The sequence below is a fragment of the Apteryx rowi genome, unplaced genomic scaffold, assembly GCF_003343035.1.
Source record: "Apteryx rowi isolate R43461 unplaced genomic scaffold, aptRow1 scaffold_317, whole genome shotgun sequence".
In the NCBI taxonomy this organism is placed as follows: domain Eukaryota; kingdom Metazoa; phylum Chordata; class Aves; order Apterygiformes; family Apterygidae; genus Apteryx; species Apteryx rowi.
The window spans coordinates 167,402-195,117 of NW_020449608.1; the positions used below are offsets into that span (position 1 = coordinate 167,402).

Here is a 27,716-nt window from a genome sequence, read left to right on the forward strand (position 1 = left end):
TCACTGAAACACCAATCCAAGTCCAATCTGCTTCCATGGATTCCATAAAGACTCATGAGATTCATACAATGATCACTTGAACTGTGTTCAGTGTAGGTGGTACAAGTTTCACTGTACTGTAGTGCACCAATGTGACTGAGATCCCACACAGCACGAAGGCAGCATAAGGCACTGAGGTAAGTCATATCTTGGCCCACGGCTAAACTACAAATAAGGATTTCCACCTGACACTGTGTAAAGTAAAAGCACGTGTGGAGTTGATTTAAGATTGTATTCTGTCACTGTGGTCTTCACCACCATCAAAACATACTACCACCTAAAAACTTAGGTATCCATAAACATTTATGTAACAAGACTATCATCTTTACAGGATTTTATTCTGATAGAAATCTGTTTCAATACTACCTGAGGGATTTATATTTAAGTTTTGCTAGTGCCCTTGCTGTGGATAAGTCACTTTGCCTGAAAAAAGTTTTTTGCATTTCTGAAAGTTCTGTCTGTCAGAAAAACATGGTTCACTTTTGTGTCCATCCCACACAGTAGCAGGGCCCATCAGTACCTGAGGTGGAGATGCAGCACTATGTGGGATTCTTACTGTAACCCCACATGGTGCTTTACTGCTAATGAACGTGCAAAGAGCTTTTAAAGAGCRCCCATCTCTTATCTACTTTGGCACCCACACAGTTACACCTTTGGAGAACCAATTCCCCTCGCTGGTACATCCATTTTCAATTTTAATTGTCAAGGAATAACAGCCTTCGACCTGCTCTGTTTTCTCTTGAGCAATCTTTCAGTTGCTGGTATCTACTCTATGGGCCAATTACAAAGGTCAGTAGCTCAAGGTGTATAACAAGCGTATCCTACCACAACCCTACTTCTAACGTGTTGGAGTCTATCAGCTTTGGTTAATTACACAATAATAATAAAATTTTAAAAAAGACAGCAAGAACATGTAAGAACAATGTTCTTTGTACTTTCAAGGACGCCCCAGAAAACTACTCTCCCATTTACACCCCCCAAATTTACTCAAAATACAACGTCCACAAAGATGGTTTATTGGACTAGACTACATGATCTAATGTTTAGATGCCATATTTGTATTAACAATGCTGTTGCAGATGTACATAAAGTAACATGTGGATTTTCTTTTTCTGCCTGTAATTAAATCTAAAGCACAGGAAACAAAAGACAAAAAAAGACATTTGATGCTTTCCAAGTCACAAAGCTTTGATAGACTATAAAAGATTTTGCATACCCCTTATTTTTAAATATAATTTTAACCCTTTTCCTTGCTAGGAAATGATTTTGTGCTTTTGAGTTCTCTTGAAGCTATAAAGAATTATAAACTATTAGAGTTTGAGAAGTACAAAGTTGATCAGATTCATAACAAAAATGTAGAGAGACACCCATTACAAAATACTGTCCTTTAAAAGGTATGCCACATCAACTCCACCCTTAATTTAACTCTGAATGTGATTGACAGCTACAGAGTTGAAATAAAATTATGAAAAAAAACCCAAAAAACTGTGAAGTGACATTAAACCAGTTAGATTAGCTTTTCTTTTTTCCTATACATACTTCTCTCCTTACAGTACCATTGTGTCTGTGCACTAGGTATCCCAGATGTTGCATTTAYTTCTCCTTTTTTTGTCTTCAGTGTTTACTGGAATTTTCACTACCCAAATGTTCTGGGTAATTTACTCAATTTAATCCAACAATGCAGATTAAACTGCATTGACAATGTTGGGTTTCTGTTTTTAATATTGTCCTGAATGAAATTCCAGACACCACTGAAGACAATACACACTACTCATGCATATTTACAAAACATTCCATCAGTATCATGGCACAGACATGGTATGCATGAATCCCCAAAAGCAATCACATCACTAAAATTTTAGTGAAACGCTGACTGCCATTTCTGCCTGCTCCATATAGCACTGTGGGTGACAAAATATTTGGACAAGCAATAGGTCAAAGGATCCACAACCAATAGAAAAAGATCCAGACAGCCATTTAAATACATTTCCATTTCAGGTTATTTAAAAAAAACAAAAAAACAAAAAAACCCAGCAAAACAAACAAACAAACAAAATCCCCCAAACCAACCCCAATGCATCCTGATCCTGGACTTCTCTATGCACACCAGATCCTCCTACTGATTGTTTGCATCTTTATCCTTGGAGGAATACTGCATCTTCAACATAATGCATTAACAGCCATGCACATTCAAATGCTTTTATGCATATTTCACGAGAAACTTCTTACCCACAATACAAGATAAACAGCACAACATATTGGACAGTCCTTGTTAAATCCTACTCACCATTTTCTTGTCAGAAAAAAAATTATGCTAATATACAATGAGATTTTTAAAAATAACAATAATTGCTCAAATAGCAAATATTACTCATTTTATCAGATGTATTCTCCAGAGTTCTTTACTGATCAGCCAAATCAATACAAACTGAAACAAAACCTACTGAAATTCAGTCCTTCATTTTGAATGAACAATGACAATGGCAAAATGACTTTTTAAACACTCTCATGGCAGTTACACAAGCCAAGGACTGTCGTGAACTCAGTGGAAGAACTGTCATGGATTAGAACTGAGCAACTGAGACCAGTTAGCAATCTGCAAGCACACAAGTATTTTGAAGACATTCTAGATGAACTATGAAGGAGCAGTTTCAATCCAGCTGAGCTATTTGGCACAGGACAGTAGGCATCAAAGACTGGTAAAAATAATATGTAAGTACATAAATATGTTACAGATTTTAATGTTGCTGAATGAAGTAGTTAAATAATTTACCCGTTATCATAAGAGAAGATAATGATATAGGCCTACTCCCTTTTATAGGATCCCAGAAGTAACCGGTGGGAAGCTTCATGAACAACTTTGTTCTGGCACCAGGTTGTGCTTTGAGGCTGAGCTCTAATGTAGAGATCTGCTGCAAAGCCAATGTTTTATTGGCATAAGCAAGTCTTAAGTACCTACTACACCATATCAAAAAAGATTTTGCTTACATTTGCTCTCCCCTTCCTCACAGTTTCCCCTCAGAATATATTAATGGCCTGTTACAGAAGTACATCTCATTCTTTACCAAAGAAGCAAAGTAAAAACAAACCATGCATAGCAGTAATAAAATATCCAAATAAAAACTTAATACAAGGAAATGTTGCAGAAAGAATTCTTCTGGTTTTACATGAAAAGCAAAACCAAGCTGTCTGGGCTGTAAAGTTTTACCCTGTATTCAGAGACACTGAAGCTTTTAGAGAGATGTATATCCTAACCAAAGTTGCACTACACTGGTCTAGTTCACTTTACTACAATCAAAGGTTCATCCAGTGAATGAGATCTGAGCTCTGGTAAAATGTGGTGACACCAGCTGCTAAAGAAGAAGAAGAAGAAGAAAAAAAAAAGGATTCTTGTGAGACCTTTAGGAAAATTAGCAGGGGGGATAGGGCAGGGGCAAAAGACCTACTGGAAATATCAAAGATTTCTCCTAYGTGAGAGCATAACTTCAGTTACAGTATAGAGAAGAAGCCAGCTTACATTATGACAAGTGTAAGTCAGCTTTGGCACTTGTGTTGCTAAGAATAATGTGGGGTGTGTGTGTTCTCAACCAGCAGGCAACCAACCGTGAAGGTATATTGGTATCAGTGATCACCTGAGCAGCTAGCTAGGCACTTCTTATCCCAGGAAATGTTTCCATACTATCTGTAGAACTACCCAAGTTCAGCTGTCCTGAGACACTAGGTAATCACTATTTTCAGAAGAAGAATAACAGGATGCCAAAGATGACATGGGAAAAACAATGCGATAAAATTTTAAAATACATGAACTAGTAGGTTTAAAATCTACATCGTCTTCTTTCTTTTTAATATCCATTCTATGAAAGACAGTTAAATCACATGAAGTGCAAGTTTTCATAAACTGGCTCAAAAAAAATCCCCAGAACAATTTAACCCTGAAAATTCTTTAATTAAATGAACAAGCCTCTTGGGAATGACATGGACAGAGACCATACCTTTTGTAGACCAAACCTGAGCAGAGATTGGATTATGTTTCTTTTCTTTTGCTTCTTTTTTTAGACAAAACAAGTATTTCAAGATACAGCTGAAGTGGTGTCAAAATAGCAGTGTACCAGGTCACAATCAGAACCTTGTATATACAATTCATATTAACTTAAAAAAATAAAAAAGTTCAAAATACCTCCAGAGAATATTCTAAGTTAGCGAAATGTCCTGTACAAAAGTAGGCCACTTTTGTTGGTTTAAAAGAAGTCCATAGCAGTTGGTCTCTTCTTAGCTGGTATAGTAAACAGTTTCTTCATTTGAGGCTCTCCTGCTGGGGTACCTGTGGGTGACTTCAGCACCCCATGAGGGGGTTTCTGTTCAGGATTGAAAGCCACACGGGAGGGTCCTTCTGGGCTCACTAAGATACTTTTGTCAGTCTTTTTAAATTCTGTTGAAAAACAAGCAAACAAGTTAAAGAAATACAATTCTTGGAATAATTGGACCCATCAATGAATTGTGGAATTGCCCAAACCAGGAAATCTGCCTTGGATCTTTGAATCCATCACTAAAGATCAGAAACCTAAAATACTGAGAAAAATGGATATGGGGTGGTATACTGAATCTCTTAGCAGAGTCCCTTTGAGAATGGGGTCTGCTGCAAACCATAGAGAGGCTGCGAACCATTCCCCAAGGTCTCAAAGACCACTGGAGACACTCGGCCTACTCCTCAGAAACAAGTGTTCTAGGTATCCTGACAAGCATCATGCTTTCTTTTGAAAGAAGATGATGGATAAGAGGCAGCTCTATTCTTACTGTTAAACAGCATGGTTCTAGAGACTCATGGTTATCACCTCTACTAGCACAGAAGTGCTTTTGTTCTCTTTATATGTGTTATGTTAACATAAATGTATACATATATATCAAAAACCCGCTACTCTCCATTTGAATATGGCCTATAGCACACCTCAGAGAGGAAAAAAATAACTAAATGAATAAAAGAAGTAAATAAATGCCTTGCTCCATAGCACAGAAGTTTAACAGGGAAAACGCCATCTGCGTACATGTGGGATCCAGAGTGGGACTGATACTTATTTAYGCATTACTATCATAAATCAGAAGCAGTCAAAATAAAACTGGAATTTCACTATGATATAGCCTGAGATCATCATCACATCAGCACCTTTATGCTGGGAAAGAGATCTGAGCAGTGAATAATGTGAAGTGCATGTGTTTCTCTAAAAGGCACCCTGCAGAACAAGAGGCTCAGGATGGAGAGCCTGAAAACACAATGCAACAGAGTGACAATCTGTAAGGCTCCATCTGTGAGTCAATAATGCAAAAACCTTGGAAACATGCATATCTCGCTTTTGAAAAGAATGTCCTGAATTTCAGCGTCTCCCCTGGACTGAGACTTGGGGATGGTTTGTAAACTATATACAAATATTGTGACCAAAAGGTATCAGAATCATTCTGTTTTAGACAGACGGAGAGTATGTGTGTGTGAGTGTATACAGCTTCCTCTTTCCTCATGCTATGAGAGAGAAGTGTGTGAAGACACGCAGATGTGTTAGACTCACCAGCAGTCATGTTTTTATTCAAGCCAAAGGTGACTTTTTTGGAGCCAGATGATTGCAGCTTATTCAACTATGAAGCAAAATAAAGACAGCAAATAAAGTTAGATTTCTGCAGCAATGCTACGAGTTCTTTTACTTGCACCCCATCAAAACTGATGTAAAGCAGCCTAACTTTCTCCACTTGATTTAGAACCCCCCTCCAATCCTCTAGTGCTGACATACTGGCCCTTCCAGAAGGAAGGGCAGCACTGTCTTTCTAGCCAAAAGCAAACACATTCCATTTGTAGAGAAGTTGCATACTCTCCCTAAGGTCATTTTGTAATTCGACAACAAACAAGAAGATATTAGTGTATTAAATACACTGGCTTGACTGCACTCATGCCTCAAAGCACAAAGAGGGCTTGAAAAGGTGTTATATGTTAGGAAGGTTTAGAAAAGGGGGTAGTCTTTTGAAAGCCCTGTACTGTTACTACTCTCCACAAATGGGAAGAAATGGAAGTTCAAAGTCCCTTAGCAGGAATGAAAAATCTTTTTATCCTTTTGTTTTTTTGTGAAATGAGCAGTTTCAGAATGGTGTCCCTTCAACAGAAAGGTATTTTTAAAAGGAGGGGAGGGGGAGAAGAGATTTTAAAGATGTCTCCAGGTTATTTTCTGAGACTCTGGAGCCATGTGTGACTCTGTTTGCAAGGAAATGCAACAGCATTTCCAGYTTTAACTGTGTGTGTTAGCAGACTAGCACAGAGTGAAAAAGAGAGCATGAGTGAGGCCATGCACTCAGCTGCGGCAGAGAAGAGGTCAGCAGCCAGACTCTGCCTACAGGTGTGAACTTTCAGCTGCCATCTGTGGGATCACATTACCTGCATGGAGGTCCTGGTGGAAGAGATGGTGCCTTTGGCTTTCCTGAAGAACACTGGCTTTGGTAAAGTTGATTTTTCAAATTTCACAAAATCACTCCCTGTTTTTGCTTTCTTTTTCTTTAATGGTGATAGAGTAGTGCTGGTTTCCTGTAAAAGAAGAAAAGGAAGAAGTCTTCTCAGTACAAAGTACAGCAGCTAGCTATACCTAGTACAATGATTAAGGCTCAGAGCTTACCATCCATGGCTTCACCACAGCTGAGAACTAGCTGGTACTCACATGTGCTAATCTCCATGGTTAAATCTTAGGAATTAATTTTGCAAGTTAGCATGACTGAAATCACATATTTATTTTTCTTCCTATTCCAGCATATTTATTCCTGTGCTGGAATAGGAAGGCCATCACAAAGCAAGGAAGAAGGAGCCTGTAGAACATTTACATGGCCAATCAAGAGGGCAAACAGCTGTTTTCTTCATGCGCATGAGGCCACCTTATAATCATCCCAGCTCTCCTACATGCAAGTGCTGATGTTTCTTTTCTTGCCTTTAGGCAAGATCTCTTCTGCAATACCTCTGGATGGATAAGACAGGTGAACAAATCCAGCTTTAGACTGGGAAGGAGACTTTAAAAAAGTTACGYGGAATATGAGGTGTGTGTACACTCTCAGAAAACAAGCTAACATGCACTGCTGCCAGTTTGCTGCCCTCTCCTCAAGTTTGTACTGAGCATTGTCATTTAAAACAATTCTTTTCCCCAGCACAAGACAATTCTCAGGACCTGTACTGGCAGCACAAGTAATGAAATACACTGCTCCAGAGCTTTCCAGCCTGTGATCTGTGGGCCCTCAGATGTCTGCAGACTAGCGTGAAGGGAAGTTGTTCTACGCTTTACAGCAATCTACAGATTAGAAATTCCTAAAGCAGCCTGTAGCCATGCTTTGGAAAATGTCCAAGGCATACATATTCTTTCAATTTGAAAATCATTTCTGCTTTAAATAAGGCACAAGTCTCTTAACTTCCTTAGCATAGCCTGAATTCTGGAGACAAATGTGAAATAACGATGAACATGTCTGATTTTTCTCCTCCTCAATATTGGAAGTTAATTCTTTGGGTGGGTGTGTTGTCTTGTGAAATCCAGAATCAAAACATGCCCCACATGTTTTCTGGGCAAGAGACCAACAGTACATAACTAAAACCAGAAAATAAAACAAATTATTATTTCTCAAGCAATGAAAAATTAGCAAAGACTAATTTCCTCCATATTTGTATGTTCTAACCTCTACCCTGCTCACTTTTTCCTTACACTAATACTCTCATTCCCATTCTGACTCAAATAACTTCCAGCTTTTTCTCCACGTCTCCAACCCCCAACACACAYGCATACACACAGACATGCATACACATACACAGCTACCTGGACTGGGCAAGAGGCAGCGAATGCTGTAATGTCTTTGAAGTTGCATCTAGAGAGACTGGTCCACCAGCCTATGTGCTTACTGGCCAGCTAGTCAACAGACAACTGTTGGGGTCATGCAGCAGCCTTTCCCTCAGTGGCTATGCTAATTTGTTCCAACAACCGATTTGCCACAAAGCTTGCAGGAACTTGATCTTGAACCTACCATAGTTCTTTGAATCTGCTGGCCAGTTCCAGCCAAGTTTTACAAACAGGGATGGGGGTGGCATAATCATAATTTCTTAGAAACTAAGCTTTTATAGATAAAGAAAGAAGAGATATGCAACATGGGATATTTGGGCAACAGGAAACAAAACAGTTTGCACTTTGGAAGCTTTGCAGTGAGAAAAAGGCTGTTCGCTTGCTGGGGGGTGGGAAATGTTTCGAGTTTCTCCCTCTCAGTGCTTTATTACAAAAGCTAGAAAAATGACAAAATTATTTTAATATCACTGAGCAATGTTTCAAAATGCATTTTTCACCCTTGGAGGATCGAGTGGTTATATCAAGTTGATATAAGAGTCTGCACTACTTACCTAGCCATATAGTTTTAAACCTAAGCCAAACAGAGGTGAGTTGATTGGCTGCTTACATACACATACTTTTGCTATCTGACTTTTCAGTCAGAGGAAGATTGAGATGTTTTGTATACAGCACTTCATTTATGGTTTAGGAAACTTCTTTCCACCAACATGCGAATGTCAGCAAGACTTCCAAGAATAACTGATTCCCTAAACATTTTATGGTAAATATATACACCGAAAAYGTAAAATTAAAAGAATTTCAGCGGCAGGATAGGGAAGAACCCCTGCACTCTCCATCTCAGCCACTCTACAAAAATACACTATGCAAAATGTTTTCTGGATGYGCAAACTGCTGAGCAAAACCAAGCTGCTGCTTCTCATTGCCAAGAAGAAAATGGGTATGCTAGGCAGGTGGGAGAAAAAACATAGCTTGCTCCCAAACTTCAAGACATTAATTTATGAAGAACACTACGATCAGAACTTCCTAGCAAAAAAGTGCTGTCTTTCTAAGAATTTGGAGCATTCATAAAAGTGAGCATACAACCACTGAAGGTCACCATACCATATTCTTTGTTCCCTCTTCACCCAAATACTTCCCTCAGACAGCATTAATAATTCCCTTAAGATGGAGAAGTGAGCTAGCGAGAGAAGTCACTATTTAAATTACAGAGGGTAATTTCACAAGGCACTTATACTAATCTGTGTTGCTGCTGAAAAGGAGTAACTGATGTTCCATCTTCCCATTCCCATCCTTGCATCACATGCCCTTGTGAACATGCAGTGAGCTCAGAGACCCAATACAAATGAAAAATTAACCCAGGAAAAAARCCCCACACCCTAACTATAGTTTCAGCTAGATGAGTTCTTTTGGCTGAGCAGCTGGCACATGCCCAGGAGGGTGTAGAAATGTGGCTTTGGGCATGAATTTTTGGGGAACTGAGAGTCCATTTTTYTGGTGACACTGCAGGATAACATCAGCACACAAACAGCTCATGAAGCCCCATACTCACAAAGCTGAAGTCAAATTTGAAAACTGACCTGGCAGTTCATAAGGAAAGCAGAGAAAAATCAGATCTATCTACTTACCCCCTTTCTGCTTTTCTTGCATGCAATCTCAAGATTTCCATTGGCTTCAACAGAGCTTAGCATCTCTTTTACTTTTCTCTTCTTTTTCAGGGTTGCTGCTTTATGGCTGGAGACCTTGGTCCCTTCTAAACCACCTAGTTTTGCTTTTTTCTTCAATTTGACCTTTCTGGAGGGTACAGATTCAGAGTCCACGTCTCCTGACAGGGTCCCCAGCAAGCTCTCCTYGTTGGATTTCATGTCAGTCTGCTGCAACAGGGTATCACCATTCATTACGACAGTCCCTGCTTTCTGTTTCTTTTTCACAAYCTTAGGAGTTAACGGTGTGACAGATGGGCTGGCATCCTCTGCCTCGCTGGCATTAGCTGGTCCATTTTGACACACTGGCTTTACAGGAACATTCTGCGCTTTTGCATTCATTTTCTTCAACWGAATCTTTTTATTCTGTTCTGTGTCAGTCGGACTGTCCTGCGCAGAGATATCGTGATCATCTCTGGTCTCAGTTGCTACATTTCTGGTCTCATTTGTCTTGTTTATTAGGGATTTCTTTTTCTTCCTTCCCTTGTTATTTTCTGGCACCCTTCCCCRGTTGGAAACGTTAGATCCAGATGTTTCAGTTATCCCCTCCTCACAATTTCCGTCAGCTGTGCTAGAATCAGCACTTGGACCGTCCCTCTTTTTCCTTTTTTTTCTCTTCTTCTGGGGAACTGACGCCTCCTTTGCACTTGATGTCTCTTGATCATCCTTCTCTGAACCCACCCCGAAAAGAACACCATGTAATGCAGATGTGAAAGACAAAGATACTTGCAGCAATTGAGTTCTATTCTAGTTTTTTTTTTAAATAGATGTACCATTTTCCCCACTATCAGCCAGTGCAACAGTTTTAATATCACAGCTGCTAAGAACTTTGCATTCCCCCCCAAACCTTGCCTAATTCGTATTTTACTGATCTTATCTTGCCACAACTGATATCTAAGCCACTCCCTGTGGTAGCATTATTTTGTACAGTGATACTGCTACAAAAAGCTGTTATTACCAACTTGTTAAGTCAATCAGAAGGGCAACTCAGGAGTTCGGTAGTTTTGTGAGATATTTTGGGTATGTCTGGGCTCATGCCATGTCAGTAAAAGTCATGATAGCCTTAAAGGTGCTTCTCAGTAACTCTTTTCTGAGTCACCTTTCCAGAAACACTCCCAAATTCCTATATTGTAACAGTCACTCTATTTCAAGGAGACTGATGTGTTTCTGTGTACCTATAGTAAATGTAACTATTTGATGGAGTAATGCAAACAACTGCTTCCAATTCTGCCTTTGACTGTCATTTCTGAGGCAATTCTTGCCTCAAAGTCAGTGACAAGATTCCCATCACTTTCAAAGAGACCTTAATTTCACATTTAATCTTCACTGCTATTTGACAGAAAACAGCACATCCGGAATAACAGGTTATGCTTTCTTTAAAACAGTTGACATCTGATATATTGCCAAATTACACAAGTGGTTGCAGATCATCTCTCTTGAAAGATTGGCCTTGTCTTACCTTTTACTTTTTCCAACTTGTTTTTCTCCAAAGGCTTGAGAGTTTTTCTCTTTCGCTTTCCCCTACTGAACGTATCATCATCTTCATCTGTAGAAACATCTTCGGGAATATCTTGGGGGAAGATTCCTGTTGAGGAGAAAGGATAGAATATCTGAAAACCAATGGTATTTTCTATGTTGCTGTTCATATACGGCACAACTCCCAGGAAGAAAATCAACTCCATATTCAACCCAGTAGAWACTAATACAAGTAATTCCTACTTTTTTTGAGTAAAACCAATTATCTCTCATTTAAGGGCAAAGTACAGAGTAGCTTGAATTGTGAAGGGAATCTGACCATCTCCACAAGAATGTGCAAGATGTGTCTTAGTGAGGTTTGGAAAAAAGCCCCTGATATCCTTAAAACACATCTTAAAAGAAAAAACAACAAAGATTTGCAATACACGTTGTATGGGGAGCATTACGTATCCTTTAATGAAAAGAAACTGTTGTTTCTGTATGCTGCTCAGTCCTTACCTTCCGCTAAATCCTGGAACCTGGAGGTAAGGCAGGAGAGAGAAAAGAAAAAACAAAACAGTATTACTGCTTTAGAACCAATTATAACACTAGCAGCACAGTGTCACTGTACTACTTAAGCTTTTGTTAAAATAGGAACAATACATTTTACACAGGAAGTTATAAGGAGCTCATTCCTGGAGAGAACTGCCTCAAAAACCCAAAAGCTCAACCCAAACCACTGAAACAGTCTCGAGAAAAGAGCAATTCAACACTTCTCCCGTATCTGCAACTTGTGTCACACACAGTCTAAGGTTGCATCCTGAGATACAAATCTACCCAGCGTAGATGTACCTGAGCTAGCTGCAATGTCTAGTACCAATAAGCAGCAGTAGCACAGGCTACAGATACCATATGCATGTTATCCAGCGCTGTGAGATAAGCCTGCCCCAATGCCACCTGTACTTGAGCTAGCAGTCATTGTGCACCACATACTACAGTCAACAGTTCCTTGCTCCTGTGGAAGGCAGCAAGCGTGGCTTGCCTGTTGAAGATGCGGAGGCTGGTTTATTTTTAAACACTTGTAAGTAGATAGGACCAAATGGTTCTCAGTGTATGGAACAAACCTAAAATTGGCATTGTTTCCAGAATTCCACAGAAAAAGTTACCCATACCAGATCTGTAAACATCTAGGATAGAGAGCTTGTTCTCACAGGGAATGCTTATTTTTAAGCAAACATACTGGATAGTTAATAGCTGGAACAGGACCAGAAAGCTTCTCTCAAACTTCCTGACATTACCAGGACAAGAGAGTGAGCAGAAAAAGAAGTCAAAGCTGCTTGGGACAAGCCAGCACATGCAAGGTGTATTTCAAAAGAACTCACTTTTTGACCAGCTTGTACAGACGCTTTCTGTTAAAGGCAGGTGTATTTTTCTTGCTCGCCAATTCAAAGAGTTTGTCAGCAACAGCTTTATAATCAAACTGTTGGAGGAAAGTATGATATGGCTTCTCTTAGTTAGCTTATCATGCAAGATAATGCAATGCAACTAATTTTATAAACATCTCAAATAGCATATGTATTTTGATAATTCTACTTACTTTAAACCCACCATATTTGTTTTCTGCCAAAATTTACATCCCTTTCACACACGTATACTGACTTTTACAGATAGTTACTTCATTTAACAGAACAGTGTAATTCAGTATTGCTTTCCCAAACATTACTAACTTGAATTCTCATTCAACAGAGAAGCCAGCCAATGTCAAAACTCCCCCAAATATTCAGTTAAATGTCGAATTTAAAGTATATCATGACCTAATWCTTGCTTAGAAGCTACAGAAGAAACATGAAGCATATCTGCTTGAATGTGTGTTTGCTCAGTGGATCCCTCAAAAACACTCCACTGCACTGTAAGTGGATCCAGAAGATACAAGTTACAATGCGTTGCCTTCTCTCCTATGCATGCCATCACCCAATACTTYTGCTGTTATTGTCAAGAAAACTTATGCTGACCGCTGGGCCACCAAGAGCGTGACTTGGCTTTTGTCATACATTTTTGAACTTCTTGAAGCAGGAAGTGACGGTGGGGCAAAAAAAGGTATGGGGAAAGAAAGAAGAAATCAGAATTTAGACAGGGATTTGTTTTCTTATAAACTACGCACAAGGAACATATTACATAAATACCACTTTATATGAAGGCAGAAGGAGATTAAAATTTCATAGTGTTATCTATCTTATTGTCTGATTAACACCCTTTATTTCTGTATCTCATGAAAGGGACAGAAAAAAAGAAAGGAGAGAGAGTACCATTAACAAAGAAAGCAAGCCACAAACCTGAAGAACAGGTCCAATRCTGTCATCAGCATTTTCATAAACATTCTCTGAATTTTCAGAGCTCTGTGCTGATTTTCTCAACGAACTTCTGTCTGCTATTATAAAAAAGAGAATGAATTTTAATGTTGAGTTTGTAAGAACAGAGATAGCACTGTTCTCTGATAGACAGAACATCAGGTGTATTTTTCTTTACACTGTCTCTTGAGGCTAAACTCTTTTAGCTAACTTATGTCACCATTAAACTGAGAACAATTTATTTTCAGGGCCATTATACAATACACAACTGTGGCTTATCTGGGGGGTCTTCAAAATAATTGCGTCCGTGTCAGAGTATACCAGGATTCATAACCCTCCCATCCAGCCCATTTTTCTACTCTGTTAGAAAGCCAAAAACATGTKTTTTTTAAAGTCCTGGATATCTGAGAGCCAGAAGCCAGACTGGATTATCCAGCACTGCTACAGAAAGCAGATACTGTCTGGTTTTATAGAGACCACTAAGACTTTTGTAACATGTTCTTGTGAACTTGCTTTGTATGAATACACCTGAGGGGAAAAGAAGAAAACATAATTGTCCCTACACTACCTTGAACATGTGCTTGGCTGGTTCGGAGCAGAAACATTTTTTTAAAGAAACAGAACAGATTTTTGAATCCCGCCCAGTAGAAACAAGGCTATTTAAAAAAGCCCCGGTTCATTTTCTATCACTTCCTCCTCACCTTTGGTTGTAAACACCTTTTCATTTCCTTGTTCCTCTTCTTCAGACAGATCCTCCTCATCACTGCTGCTACTCAATTCTTTCATTAGGTCCTCAATGGCATAAGGTGACTGATCCACAATGACCTCAAAGATACCACTGGCCACGGCATGCATCAGGCGATGACTGTATCACAGGAGAACAGGGATGAGAGTGCAAAGGAAGAAACATACATGCCCTCCCTCCTCACATTTAAAAACTGGATGTTTCAGGACAAAGGGAAAGCAGTAAAGAAGGAAGGAAGGGGGAGAGCATCTAGTTTTCCAGCTGAGTTTTCCAGCTGTAACAAGTGAACTTGTTACTTTCTAAACAGCAGTCCTTTAAATCCAAATAATCACTGCTGAGCAGTGGTTCTGCCCACGTTCCCCTCTTACGTTTCACTGTGTTTATAGGCTGCTCTGAATTACAGCTGCAACAACAGACACACTGACAAACTCAGTTGTCCTATGCATGTTAAAAAAATACAAACCAAACCAACAGAGGTTAAGAAGATTCTTACAAATCTACAAAGTTTATCTACAGCTTTGATAAACAAAAATTATCTTCAAATGATTGTTCACATAGTTATTAGAACCTCCTGCTTTCTCTACATTATGATGTTATATTATGGCTCTTCTTCAATCCATTTATTAACATAAGRAGAGGTATATGCAGAACTTCTTAATTCTTAAGAATATTTACCCTTTCACTAAACTTACTCCTTTGATTTGGCAGCAATTTTGCAGAAAGGTTCAATGAACTTTAGATTCTGGTCAGCCGTGAGCTGTATGATTAGAAAGAAAAAAAATAATTAATACAGTAAATATTACAGGTCCACTCAAATTCCTTGAAGATTTGGTGTAAGGGAATCTTCTCTGAGAAGTTACGTCAACATCTTGCAGCATACTGTCTCATTCCAGCTGACATAAGTGTTCAGTGACTTCTGCTTACCACTCTTACTATACCCACCAGATCTTCCCTAGAAGCATTATAAAAATGCTGACTGTTTTGAAAAATTTAATTTCCTGACTACAGAAATATAATGAAACTTCTTATCTCAGATATGGAAAAGCGAGGCAGAGAAAGCTTAAATAATGTGGTACTCTTTCACAAAGAAGGCCTGTAGCACAGACATGAATAAGACCTGGGTTTCTATTAACCTGCCAACTTGGACCAAAATACTGTCAGCTACAGTAGTACTAAAGATCCTTTCCTAAACTCAACTTATGAGCRTAGGCTGGGATTTCAAAATAATCTGGGGGACTAAATTCCCTGGAACACTCTGAGTGGCTTAGTCATGGCATAAATCTTCTATTACTACAGGGCTGCAGAAGCTATCAGGGTTCCAGGTAAGGACACTTCTTTTGCGCAGACACCTTTCCTCCCACACTCCACAGCCACAAAAACTGCAGGGCAGGACCACTTGCAGTAATGACTGCAAAGATTATAAATGGAAAACTGCCAACAGTTCTTGCTAGAGATTGCATCAATCGCTAGGAGATGTGYTGGCAGTCCCACTCTCAAACAGCTGGAGAGAACAAGCAGAAGCCTGCATCTAAGCACACCTGGGCAGCAGACAGCTCACTCTAGTGGAGTAACAGAAGAAATACTCTCTGGAAGAAACTCAGCAGTGACAGCTACAGCAACAGGCTATGAGTTGCTGCAGAACTCTGCAGCACTGTAAGGTCAGCCAAAATTAAGGGCAACTATTTAATGGCAATTCAAAATAGAGAAAGACAAATGGCACCAAGATCTTCATATCAGCAAAATAAGTACCTGAATGAAGGGTAACTTGCTCAGTGCACAGGTCTGAAGCAACAGTGAGCAGATACTGAAAACTCTGAAAACTCACTTTCTTCCTCTATTTTAGAATCAGCCAAGAGCAGGCTTGATGTCAGTTTTTTGAAGGAGAGAAAAAAAAAAACAACAAAAAAACACAAAAGCAAAGACTGGCAAACATGTTCACCCAAGGGAAGAGTCTGAGCCCTTTATTGAAGCAAACAAATGAGAATGGAAATAGAAAAAAGAAAAGTTTTACCAATCTCAACTTGGATCAGCATACCCATACTCATGACCTTATGGGAAACTTATGTTCTCACTGTCTAAGCTAAGATATACACTTAAAAAGCAGACAGACAAAAGTGAAAGCAGAGATTGTAATAAGTCACTTTCTTCATGCTTATCCAAAGTTACGTTATATTTAAAACTGTTAAACATACATGATGTAAAAATTATATTTCTTCCAAAATGACGCATGCCACATCTAACATTAATCAGGAAGAGAATTACAATGTGTGTTCTAACCTCCTTTGCACCAACTTTAGACAATTCATCCAGGTAGATATCAATGAAATGGAACTTTATCCCACTGGGAGCATCGCTTTCTGGGTCCATAACTTCTTTCATTAGCAGTTGCAGGAATGGTGCAATCAGACTGAAAAAAAAAAAGAAAAAAAAAAGGCAAAATTTTCAGTTCAATTGCTCAGGTTCTGTTCGCTTTAGAAACAGAGTCAAGTCATTCACAGTTTTAGCAGTTCTTTAAGATGGCTGTTCACCACCTGCAAGAAATAAAGACAAGGTTCAAACAAATTCAGCTACCAATTTTCACATCTTAAAAAAATATCCATCTGTAGTCAGAAGTCCCCATAGTCTAGATGATTTTATAACACCAGACAAGCCACTCAAAACAACTTTTTACACAGGTAATCTGCTAAGTTAAAGTTGCATGGTTTTAAAATTCACACTCTAATTTGGACTGAACTTAATTGTGCCATATAATTGACAGGTAGGCAAAAGGCTTTTGCCATTTGAACAGAGCATTCCTGAAGACACAGCTGTCCCATTCATCCTGATGGGCAGCACCCCCCACCCTCCCATTTTATGACATTATCTTCTTTTTGGCACACACCCAGCGGTTAAATTATAATATCAGTCCTTCTCAAACTCATTTCAACTGTGCAGACTTTACCTTCGTTAAAGCATGTTACCCACTGTCCCACAGAACAAAGCATTCCCATCATGGTTAAGGGGCTCTAGGCCATCCTTCCACTGAAGCTAGAATGGAGAAGGCCAGAGCAATAGGAGTCCCTCTCGGAGATTAGAGCTCTTCAGGCAGAGTGGCTCAAAGAGCAGGACAGGAAGTAGAAGAGAACAGAAAAGGAAGGAAGAGTATTTAATAGAACACCACGAAGCCAGGGCAATCAGTGTTGATGATTCAAAGGAGACGGARAACTGTGCTGTAGCACGTGGATATGAACAGACTACTAGAAAAAGAACCACCTTAAAATACAACAATAAATGAAAAGCCCAACTACTTGGTTAATACAGAATTTAAGTTGTGTGTACCTCAGGCCCTAACAGGAAAAGCAAATGCATCTGCACTTGGCTCTTCAAAAGAGTATGACATTATACTAAGCCATGTTAAAACAGGTCACAACCTCAGCATGATGGAGCTAGTGCTAGTACCAGAAAGGATTCCAAGGGGCCATAGTAAAACTTCAACAACAGAGAGACAGGCTGCTGTAACTTCAGCAGTTTATTTGCATACACTCTGCCTGCACTCATCTGGTAACGCAGAACCACATATGACAGAGAAAATAATTTGAGTAAGTTGGCAGAATTGGAATTGTCACRTGAGGAGCAAATGTATACTGAAGAACCAGACATCTCCCACAGAATCACAAGATATTTGGGGTTGGGAGGGACCTCTGGAGATCATCTGGTCCAACTCCCCGATCAAGCAGCATCAGCTAGAGCAGGCTGCCCAGGACTGTGCCCAGTTGGATTTTGAGTATCATCAAGGATGGAGACTCCACAACCTCTCTGGGCAACCTGTTCTAGTGTTCAATCACCCTCACTGTGAGGAAGTTTTTCTTATGTTCAGATGGAATTTTCTGTGTTTCAGTTTGTGCCCATTGCCTCTCATCTTGTCACTGGCCACCACTGAAAAGAGCCTAGCCCCATCCTCTTGACATCCTYGCATCAGATATTTACAAACACTGATAAGATCCCCCTAAGCCTTCTCTTCTCCAGGCTGAACAGGCCCAGCTCTCTCAGCCGTTCCTCATATGAGAGATTCTCCAGTCCCTTAATCATCTTCATGGCCCGTCTCAGCTGAGTGCTGAGTCATGTTGGCTGGGCTACGGAAGATGCAGAAAGGAGATGTCTGTAGGCTGTTGTCCAAGGCATACAGAAGAAGAGACATATAAGAATTTAATGGGCCAGAGTGAAGTTGCTACATTTCACAAGCTTGAAGTGGTTTGTGCAATGCGGACTCAGTGTTTAAGCACGGACAGGTCCCAAATAGTGTGTCTGGCCTAAACACAAGATGCACTTTAGCCATGARAAGGTCCAGCTGTGAACACATGTTCTAAAGAATCTGCAAAGTTAACATGTTACAGGCCCAATTCTTTCTGATATCTTGGAGCATGGTTCAAAGAATGCAGAATTTAAGTAGAACAGAGGGAATGGCATGTACTTCAACTTTGCATTCCTTTCTGTCTCCATGAAAATAAGTCTATATGCATTCCACATCCTAAAAGGCAAGAAAGGGATAACCTTACCACTAGGTTATCAAGCACTTTTTAATTAAAGACTTAAATCTCTTCATCAGTTTAAAAGCAGAGCAAGCTTAGAAATAGTACCAGAGCTCTAGAAAGAGCAATAAGACTGCAGTTACTTTCTATTTGACAGCACGCAGAAGAGATGCAAACAAAACCACTGACAAAGACAACTAATAGGAAGCCAGTTTACCATGAAGGAGCATCTSCCAGTTCTGTCTTATCAAAACACAAGTCATCATGATTAAGCACAGTAAAATACTCAAGTCACAGATGACAAGAAAAAGCAATACAACCACAAAAAATTTCTTTTCTGTATGTTCTGGGATGCAGATTTGCTGTCTAAGCTGTCTACAGATGATATACCACTGGTAGCTCTCCTAGCTAAGTCACTAAGATCTGGCAATCCCCATTATGCATTTGGAGATCTCAGATTTCAAGATTCCTTGGAATACTACATTACAAGCTCCCATGTTCAGGTTTTGCACAAATTGCTTTCTCAGATTCCTTACTGTGAAACACACACTTAATTGCTTAGGTGAATGTAAGAGTTATCAATTGTAGTGTATAATTAATTTAATAAAGTGTAACATCTGCTTTCTTTTTCAATTAGACAGCATAAGTGATGATCCAGACAGCAAATAAACTTTTGTGTTAAGACCTCCTGACAGCACCATCCACAGAAAAAAAGGGCATAATAAATGAAAATATATCTGATAAAGGCAAATTGTGCAGCTTCTTTATGGTGCAATTACATTCAGAAATCTACTTACCTTTCRTCCCATTCATTTCTTTTCAGCACTTCGAAGGATTGCCTCAAGATCATACGGATTAGCTGCAAATACAGAATTTGTTATAAATGTTCATGAAAACAGATAAAAGAGTTACTGTGACTGTAATATGAATATACTCCTTCCTAAAGATCTTTGAAGCACAAGATGGAAAGCTTCCTTACATGAATATTTTGACAGACTTGTCTGTCACATCAGGCAGAAGGACACTGTGAAGCTCAAAAGACAACGTGCTATTATCATATCCCAAGTCAAGCAAAATCAAAGACCATCTCTATCACACAGCTTTTTCCCGCTCCCATCATCCCGATTTCTGCATTAAGTGCTCCCAAATCTACAAAAATCACAATTTAAAGAAACTGGAAACAACAATACCTGTCAGAAGATAACAATAATCGTTTGCCTAAATGAACTGCAACTTTCACTAAGAGACAGCCATACATAAAATAGCTGCATTAAACTGACTCACAAAACACTTCACTTTTTGAAATACTTGGTTTCTGCTAACACTGAGAAACAAAATACAGCAGTGAAGATACCTGCAATTAAYTTCTTTTAAAGAAAAAGATTAACTTGATTTTGTTATTTTAAAAGGCAGGTCTTCTAAGTTTTCTCTCACTGGTTTTACTATCTTTTTTTAATATAGTGTTTCCTACAGAAAGAATTCTGAAAGCTGAATGGATCTTAAGTGGATCTTAAGTGGTGAAGTGTTTTGGTTCTACTGACAATTACTTTATATCAGAGCTATCAAAAAGTCTGCAAACAGTCTGATCTAAATAATTGATGATGATGCAGTGTCCAATGACACCGTATTCATATGCAGCAAGGGCACTTACGCATGAAATCAGCTTCCTTTCCAAGTTTTCCCTATGGAAAGCAATGAGAAATACCACTATGGTATGAAGCAAGGCAACAAMAAAAAAAAAAAAATCACTTGCAGCATGACATAAACTGTAATGAATTTTAGATTTGTGATGGTGAATGAAAGTTTTTAAAACAAGTATGTCTTGCAATGTGTCTTGAAGATAGCTACAAGTCTTTTGTTACAATATACATAAACACATGTACAGACAAAACTGCCTTCCAGCCCACCACCACTATTTATACCAGAAAAGATCTAAAAAAAGAGTTAGCATTACCATATAGTACTTATCAAGACGCAGACTGTCTATCCCATTCCATTCACGGTTCATAGTTTGCCAGAAGGTCTGAATGAACAGGTGTTCTATAAGAGAACCAAAAAACAAACAAAATAAGAAAGGTCATGACCAAATCCACATGCCTGGCACAAAGGTTTCTTTTGCTAACATAAAAGAATCTCAGGAAAACTTCAACCTGGAAAAGAGCCACATATCCCTAATGATTTGCCTACGGACTGAGCTAGAGGTGTGGGAAGACATGCTTGAAACAGTTGCAAGGACAGGTTAATTAAACTTCAGAACAATGTAAGAAAAGGCACTCTGCTACCTTCAAAACCAAGTGTAATTACAGGGACAGTTGAAGTAACACAAATCACCAAGACTGAGCTTTGTATATATTTGGTATTACATCTCCACAAGGTAGATCATCACATCAATTCTGCACTGATTTCACCCATGCTAGTTTTGGCATTGATTAAGCACTACATYTGAAGCACAATTTGAACACTACGAGCTTAACACCTAAACAAACAAGGTTGTTTTTGAGTAGGAAGTAGACAGAACAAATCTAGATCGGGAAAGTAAGGGGACAACTTTACTCTGCTATCCACCCTGCAAAGCCTGAGCTTTATCATGCTGGAGACACAACCCTTACCCTGCAACAACCAGAAACAAACTGCATCTGAACCAGAGCCTAGATGCTTCCTTTAATGCAGTCACATGTATTGGTTTGACAACAAGCAAAGAAAAAACAAAGAATCACTCATATCTGTCTGTCTCTATTCTGGCACTGTGACAGCGGACTCAAAACCTCCAACCATAAAAGCATGTTGAGAAAAAACAGATAATGAAATAGTACTTACGAGCCTCTGTATTCTGAATCACATGGATAAGCTGTGAGATATTATTTGCTAGTTCCTCCTAAATGCAAATAAATATAGTTAGTATAGCATGTTTCAGAGCTTGGTCTCCTCATCAAACATACAACCAAAACCAAGAAGTATGAATGTGAGAAAACACCCCCTAAAATTAAAACTATTTCTGAACAGTTGCTTTAGTACTGTAGCAATCCTTCCACTGGGATCAGGTTAGTTGGAAAAGAAGATTCAAGTGTATGAAGCCCTGTTCATTCATCTCTGCACAAATCATCTTTTTGATGGCAGGAAAAAAATAAATTAGGTGGAGAATAACTCCATGTATTTGAATTTACAAATGATGTAAAACTTTAGCGGCACTGTTTACATATAGCTTATTCATATGTAGAGCTCTCTGTGGTTTTTATGAGATAAACTTTGTTCAAGCAAAYGGACAAGCAATTTGAAAACTGATTAAGTGAGGCTGCTAAGATTTGGAAAAATTTTGTACTCCAGAACTGGTATCTTTTGAAGTAGGGTGACAAACTGGGAGAGGGCACAAAAAGTTGGTAGTAAATGAAGCACTACAAAACTCTTCGTACTGACGTTCTTTCATTTTCTTGAAAGTGAAAAACTTTTAAAGTAGGCTCACTAAAGGTTGAGCATATGCTGCAGGTGCAGTTGAGGGCAACATGTTATTATTGCTCCCATTCCATCAAAACAATGTGCAAAACAATGTATATCTCACTTCTGGTTTTGGAAGGTAAACACCTCCCCCTTCCTTTGAAAGGCTGATTCCAAACACCATGCCATTCAGGCTTCTGTTCCAGTGGTGAGGATCACTGCGTTACAGTCACCTCTCTCATGCATGTCACACCTGAGTGACAGGCAAAAAAACTGAGCAAGACTCACTAAGGTCTTTTTCAACATTCTAAATTACTACGTCTCTGCAGTATATTCTAGAAGAGACTCACTCAGGCAAATATAAAACCAATTATACCTGTAGCAGAGGTTTATCTTGCATCCACATACAGTAGAACAGTCCCTTCCATATTTTTAGCAGTTCTTCCYGGCTGAAGCCACCTACGGTGCAGAAGAAGTCTGAATAAAAAGACAAATCCCACATTTCCAGCAATATATTTTCAAGCAGTTCTCTCCATTTCCTGCTATCCTCTTCATTTTGTTTTACTCTCTTGGGCTGTGAGAAGACTGATTGGAAGGCTACTTTGTGTAGTTCAGTGATCCCATGCCTTTAAGCATCTATCTTGTATCATAAGTAACAAAGGTTTTGAAGAAATCACATATGAGATGAACACTAGGCAATTCTGATAAATCTCTGCTAGCTCAGCCTTGTTTCCTCTGATATATTTTTAGCACCAAGTCAGAGCGTTATTTTTAATGAGGGCAACATATCTAGTTTTACATGAGAGGACATGTGCAATCCTGGGATAGTAACTGATTTAACAATGCCTTTTTTCCCCTTTTCTTTCTCTTTCTTTTTTTTCCCCTTTTTTTTTTTAAAGTCTCACTTTACTACTAGTCTTGTCCTTTACTAGGGGCATCTTCTGACAAAATAAAACTTCTGAAAATCAACAAACTTCCTTCTGTATTAAATTAAGATGCATAATCAAAGAGTCTAAGCATCTGTAATGAAAATATTCTCATTAATGGTAGCCTTGAGGTACGGTATCACCTCAATTTTAACAGCAAATATTTTTTTCAGTATTACCAATGTAAGAATTCCATTCTTGTCAAAAATCGTACATTAGAGAAGGAAAGATTAACATGGAAAATAAAAGTTTTACTATCAGTAGCAGCTGCTGAAGAATGTTTTAAAGACTAGAGTATTAACAATGCCAAATACAGTTCTGAGAGGTAAAATTATARCAGCATATAAAGTAGCCACAATAACCTACTAAAGCTATTTTCAAACAATGGCCTGTTGAGTACTTTAAAGTAATTTCAAGAAAATCATTTAAAAAAAGGTAACTATCTTCAGTAAGCTGAAATTTGCTCCAAGATGATCAGGGGTCTGCCAGTCAAGAAAAAAAAAAGACCTATTGCTAAGTCTAAATTGAGTACCTCCTCCTGGGACTAAGTCATTTGCAAGCAGTTATCACTATTTCATCATTCTGTACTCAGACAAAAAAAAACAACGTAAACATATGTTGCTTTAACAGCTTACAATCAGGCTTAGTTAAAAAGACCGGAAGTAAAACCGGGTAAAGGAAATATGCAAAATGCTACATAGGAAGTAATATGTACTTTAAGTATTAATTATAACATTACTAATAAATCTAAGTTGAACTTAAGATTAAACATTATGCASATCTGATTCACTGATTTAATATTAATAAAATTTATTAACAGCTATACGTGCAACACACGTAGCAATAAGAGGAAGGCTTAACTTCATAGACAGCATAACTCTATATAGGCATTAGGCTCATGTCCAGAAGATGCCAGCTGCTGTCTATAAAGAAGGCTGAAGAGGATTTCTTGTCTAGGGAACACAGACTTCCACGGGGTCATTTTTCATACACTGAAGGCTTTATTTATTTATTTAAAGTTTCCAGGGCAGCCCTTTGTCCAATTGGCAAAGGACACTGATCTAATGTTCTAGAGTAAGTTTCTTATCCTAATCACTCAAAAAGTACTTTCAAGACTTTATTTTCCATTTTTTGTGCCCTGCTGCCACCACCCCCAACAGGCAAATAATAATCATTCAAGTGGGGTTATTTTATAACCTCAACCTATTATATTAGCAACCATACCATGCAAAACTGAAGGTCCTCTTTAGCTCAAAGCTACTTTGAGAAAGATACTGGTTTTAACACTTGGATTGTAACTCTGTTCCTATCTATAGCCAGTGAGGGCTTGCATCAGCAATGTTACAACCAACCACTGAAGACATGCGATGCTAATTCAAGCCTTCCTATCTTTCTTCTTTGGGAATTATGCTATTTTGACATTGCTATAGTTAAAACTGCTGCAGTTTTTCCTACTCTAGATAATCTCCAAGAGTCAGATCTACAAGGGCTCGTTTCAGTGGAAATGACATACTTATATCCTTTATGGATCTAGGCCCAAGTAAATGCAGCCCTGTCAAATAGGAAAACACCTAATGATCTTTCCTATTTTATTAAAGCTCTTCAGTTACTATTCTCTCACCAGTTCATTTACTGATGCCTCTATAAAGATACAASAGAATGTGACCCTCCACTTATCAGCCAAATATAGCTTCTTTTTCAAGGTAAGTATTTTTAGAAGAATGAGTTAACAAGAAAAAAACAAAAGGAACAGATTAAGTAAAAATGTACTCATCCAAGTTCACCTGCACACACAATGGTTTCAGAGCTTCAGTAGCTTTATGCTTTCTGCAGAATGTAACTTTTTGTTTAAAAATCAAGGAGGCTTTAGCTCTTCAAAGAAGTTTCCCCAACATGACCTATAATGCAAACATAGCACAGACCATACTGAACAGGCAGGAAGAAAGCCTGCCAAGGGTTATGAAAAATCTCACTGAGGTGAATGTCACCGGTAACATGTCCTTGATTGTTCATGTTAATTTTGGGAACCTCACCTCTGGCAGAATGCTGCATAGAAATAAGTCTGCTGATTCAAAGATTACTTTAAAAAAAGCCTCTCTCCTGAACATAGGGCTTCTTTCCCAAGTCCAAAGAAGATAACCACTGTTTTAATGATATTAGTTTGAAGTGTACATAAAAGCAAATAGATTTAGGAGCACTGCAAATTAATCACCCTGGTTTCCTACTCGTTTGCATTTCATGGTGAGTAGACTTTAATATGCAAAAAGTTCACGATCTAACTGACAATTTCCCAGTGGTGGTTTCCCAGTATGTTAGGGCATTAGCTTACACTGCAACCTTCTCCCTCAGTTAGGATACCTATAAAGGGACTCTCCCCACCACCTGGCAGGCCACTTCCACAAACTTATATAGGAATCCGCACTTGCACTTTGCAATGAGATGCACAGAGCACTATTGAATATGCAAAAGCCACACCCATCTTAGGAATTTTCCAGAACCAAAAATAGCTGAAAGCTCAGAAAATGCTTGGGAGAAATATGATGTATGTTTTACTGGCTCTTACTATTCCCTACACATTCCCTAGATTTATGATTACTGTCAGATATGGGATAATGGACTAACTGGTCCTCTGGCCTGACCCAGTAAGGTTATTCTAATGTACTCTTGCCTCTGTCAAATGTGGCTGAGATCAGCCAATGGGTCAAATATTATTTGGAAAGGGAAGAGGGCAAAGGGAGGAAATAACCTATAGCCCCCAGTGGCTTTGCAAGGAATTAACTTGGGTTCGAGCAGCCTTCTAGTTTCAGTTTAGCTCTWGGGGTGCCAGGCTGGCTTCCGCAAATCTAACAGAGCATGTATGTGTACATCTCAGTACCACGTTCCCAAATACTGTGGGAAGGTTTACTAGGTCAGACACAGTGCTCTGCAAATGCACATAATCAGTTCAACTCCCACATTGCACCCAGTCTGCAACACAGTGTGCTGAAGAACACAAACCAGAAAGCTCAATCTCTTGGACATCTCCACGCTGTGCTCCCTATCACTGCAAAAGAAGAGTTTACTGATCTGGATCCATGCATTCACACAGTGCTATGACTGACCTCATGAGCCTGCTATAGGAGGCATCCTACTTTGCAGAGTGCTTCAGACTAGCCAGGCCAAGGCCAGTAAGCCTAGCTAGACCCAAGCTGTCCTGGTTCTAAGGCAGCAGTACAGAGCTATGCGAAAGCTAATAAACCTTGCCATAATAATGCTATCGATACCACGGATATGGAGATAACAGGCAACCTGGCTAATCTTAACAGGTAACTATGAATTTCTTGCAATTAAACAACCACTAAAACCTTTCTGAGCTTCCCCCCCCCCAATTCCCTGCAATGCTGCTGAATCCCAGCTAAAAAAAAAAGCAGTCACTGCCTCACCAGTCAGTGTAGCACTGAATAAAGCTATCCACTCCATGCACCGGGATTGTTTCAATCCGGATCAACTCACTGCATTTACATCCTGTTCCCGTGAATGCGTGGCCTTGAGCTGCATCGCTCTGCTCCTGGCGACGTCCACGCCGCCACCAACACTCCCCTCCCCGCCAAACCGTCCTCCCCGGGCCCGCCGGCCCGCCCGCGGCCAGCGCGGGGAAACCGCGTGAGTGAGGACCTGAAAGTCCCTGCCCTGCTCGGGGCTGGCGGTAATAACGCACTCGGCGCTTGCGGGTTCACCGCCGAAAATGCCTGCTGTGATAAAATACACGCGTAAAAGTTAAAAAAGATAAGTTCAAAAAAAAAAAAAGAAGAAGAAAACTAGCGGCACTGTGGTGACAAACCAGACCCCGGAAGGCAGGAGGCAGCGCCCGGCCCTCCCTCCACACGTGCTTCCCCCCCTGCCCATGCCGGCACGTTTCAAACAGGCGCCGCTTCCCCTGCAGCACCACCGGCCCCGGGCAGCGCCCCCGGCCCCGGCCCCGCACCCCGCCACCCCCAGACCAGACCAGGCCGGGCCGGGCCGGGCCGGGCCCTGCCCGCAGGACGGGCCCTACCGGCCGGGCGCTGCGTCCGGACGCTGATGTAGCTCCGCAGCTTCTTCACGGCGCGGTCGCGGACGCGCTTCTCGTTGGCGGCCAGCCGCTGCGCGAACTGGATCTCGGGCGCCTGCAGCGCGGCGGGAGCCATGGTCCCCGCGCCCCGCCGAGGCCGAGGCCGAGGCCGAGACCGAGACCGAGGCCGAGGCCGAGACCGAGGCCGAGACCGAGGCGGAGGCGACGGCCGCCTCTCCTCCCCTCCCCTCCCCTCCCGCCGGGCGCCGCCCGATGGCGTCACCCGCGGCCCCGGCGCACGCCGTGCGCGTCTGCGCGCCGCGGCGGGAGGGGACCGGGGCCGGGGCCGGGGCCTAGGTCCCAGGTCCCGGTGCTCGCCCGGGCTCTGGCGCGAGGGGGGGACCCGCACGCCGGAGGCCCGGCGGGAGGTCTGGTGGTGCACAGGGCAAGCCGGGCAACCCAGGGGCCCCGCGCGCCAGGGAGTTTCGAGGCTTGTATTTCTGGCACCCCCCAAATCCAGTGTTTAAACATGCAGAGCAGGCTCAYGGCGAGCTACGATCAGCCATCTGCAACACGGATACGGCGTTCACCTTTTCCTCCGTTGCAAACGGAGGTACTACAATGGCAGAAAAAACAGGCCACGTGCAGTGAGCGGACCTGTGCTGGTAGAGCTTTTCTGCCTGCATTTC

The 27,716-nt window shown here is 40.3% G+C and overlaps 1 protein-coding gene across 4 annotated transcripts; it reads right to left on the bottom strand.

Annotated features, from left to right (window-relative positions):
• Positions 1-1,034: 1,034 nt before the first annotated feature.
• RRP1B (ribosomal RNA processing 1B) lies at positions 1,035-27,222 on the bottom strand. 4 transcript variants are annotated; one of them, XM_026070712.1, is made up of 17 exons: positions 27,031-27,118; positions 24,782-24,895; positions 22,448-22,530; positions 21,457-21,514; positions 20,594-20,679; positions 19,437-19,498; positions 16,409-16,538; positions 14,824-14,888; positions 14,088-14,251; positions 13,372-13,466; positions 12,421-12,518; positions 11,558-11,577; positions 11,043-11,168; positions 9,509-10,254; positions 6,452-6,598; positions 5,598-5,664; positions 1,035-4,468 (listed from the first exon to the last, which is right to left on the bottom strand). In XM_026070712.1, exons 3-17 carry the CDS (start codon positions 22,475-22,477, stop codon positions 4,278-4,280), a joined length of 2,085 nt encoding a protein of 694 aa, XP_025926497.1. In that variant the 5' UTR covers positions 22,478-22,530; positions 24,782-24,895; positions 27,031-27,118; the 3' UTR covers positions 1,035-4,277. The 4 variants fall into 4 exon arrangements, with proteins under 4 accessions (XP_025926497.1, XP_025926494.1, XP_025926495.1 ...); XM_026070709.1 differs by lacking the exon at positions 24,782-24,895 and having other exon boundaries at positions 27,031-27,222; XM_026070710.1 differs by lacking the exon at positions 24,782-24,895 and having other exon boundaries at positions 13,372-13,463; positions 27,031-27,163.
• Between the last annotated feature and the right edge of the window lie 494 nt (positions 27,223-27,716).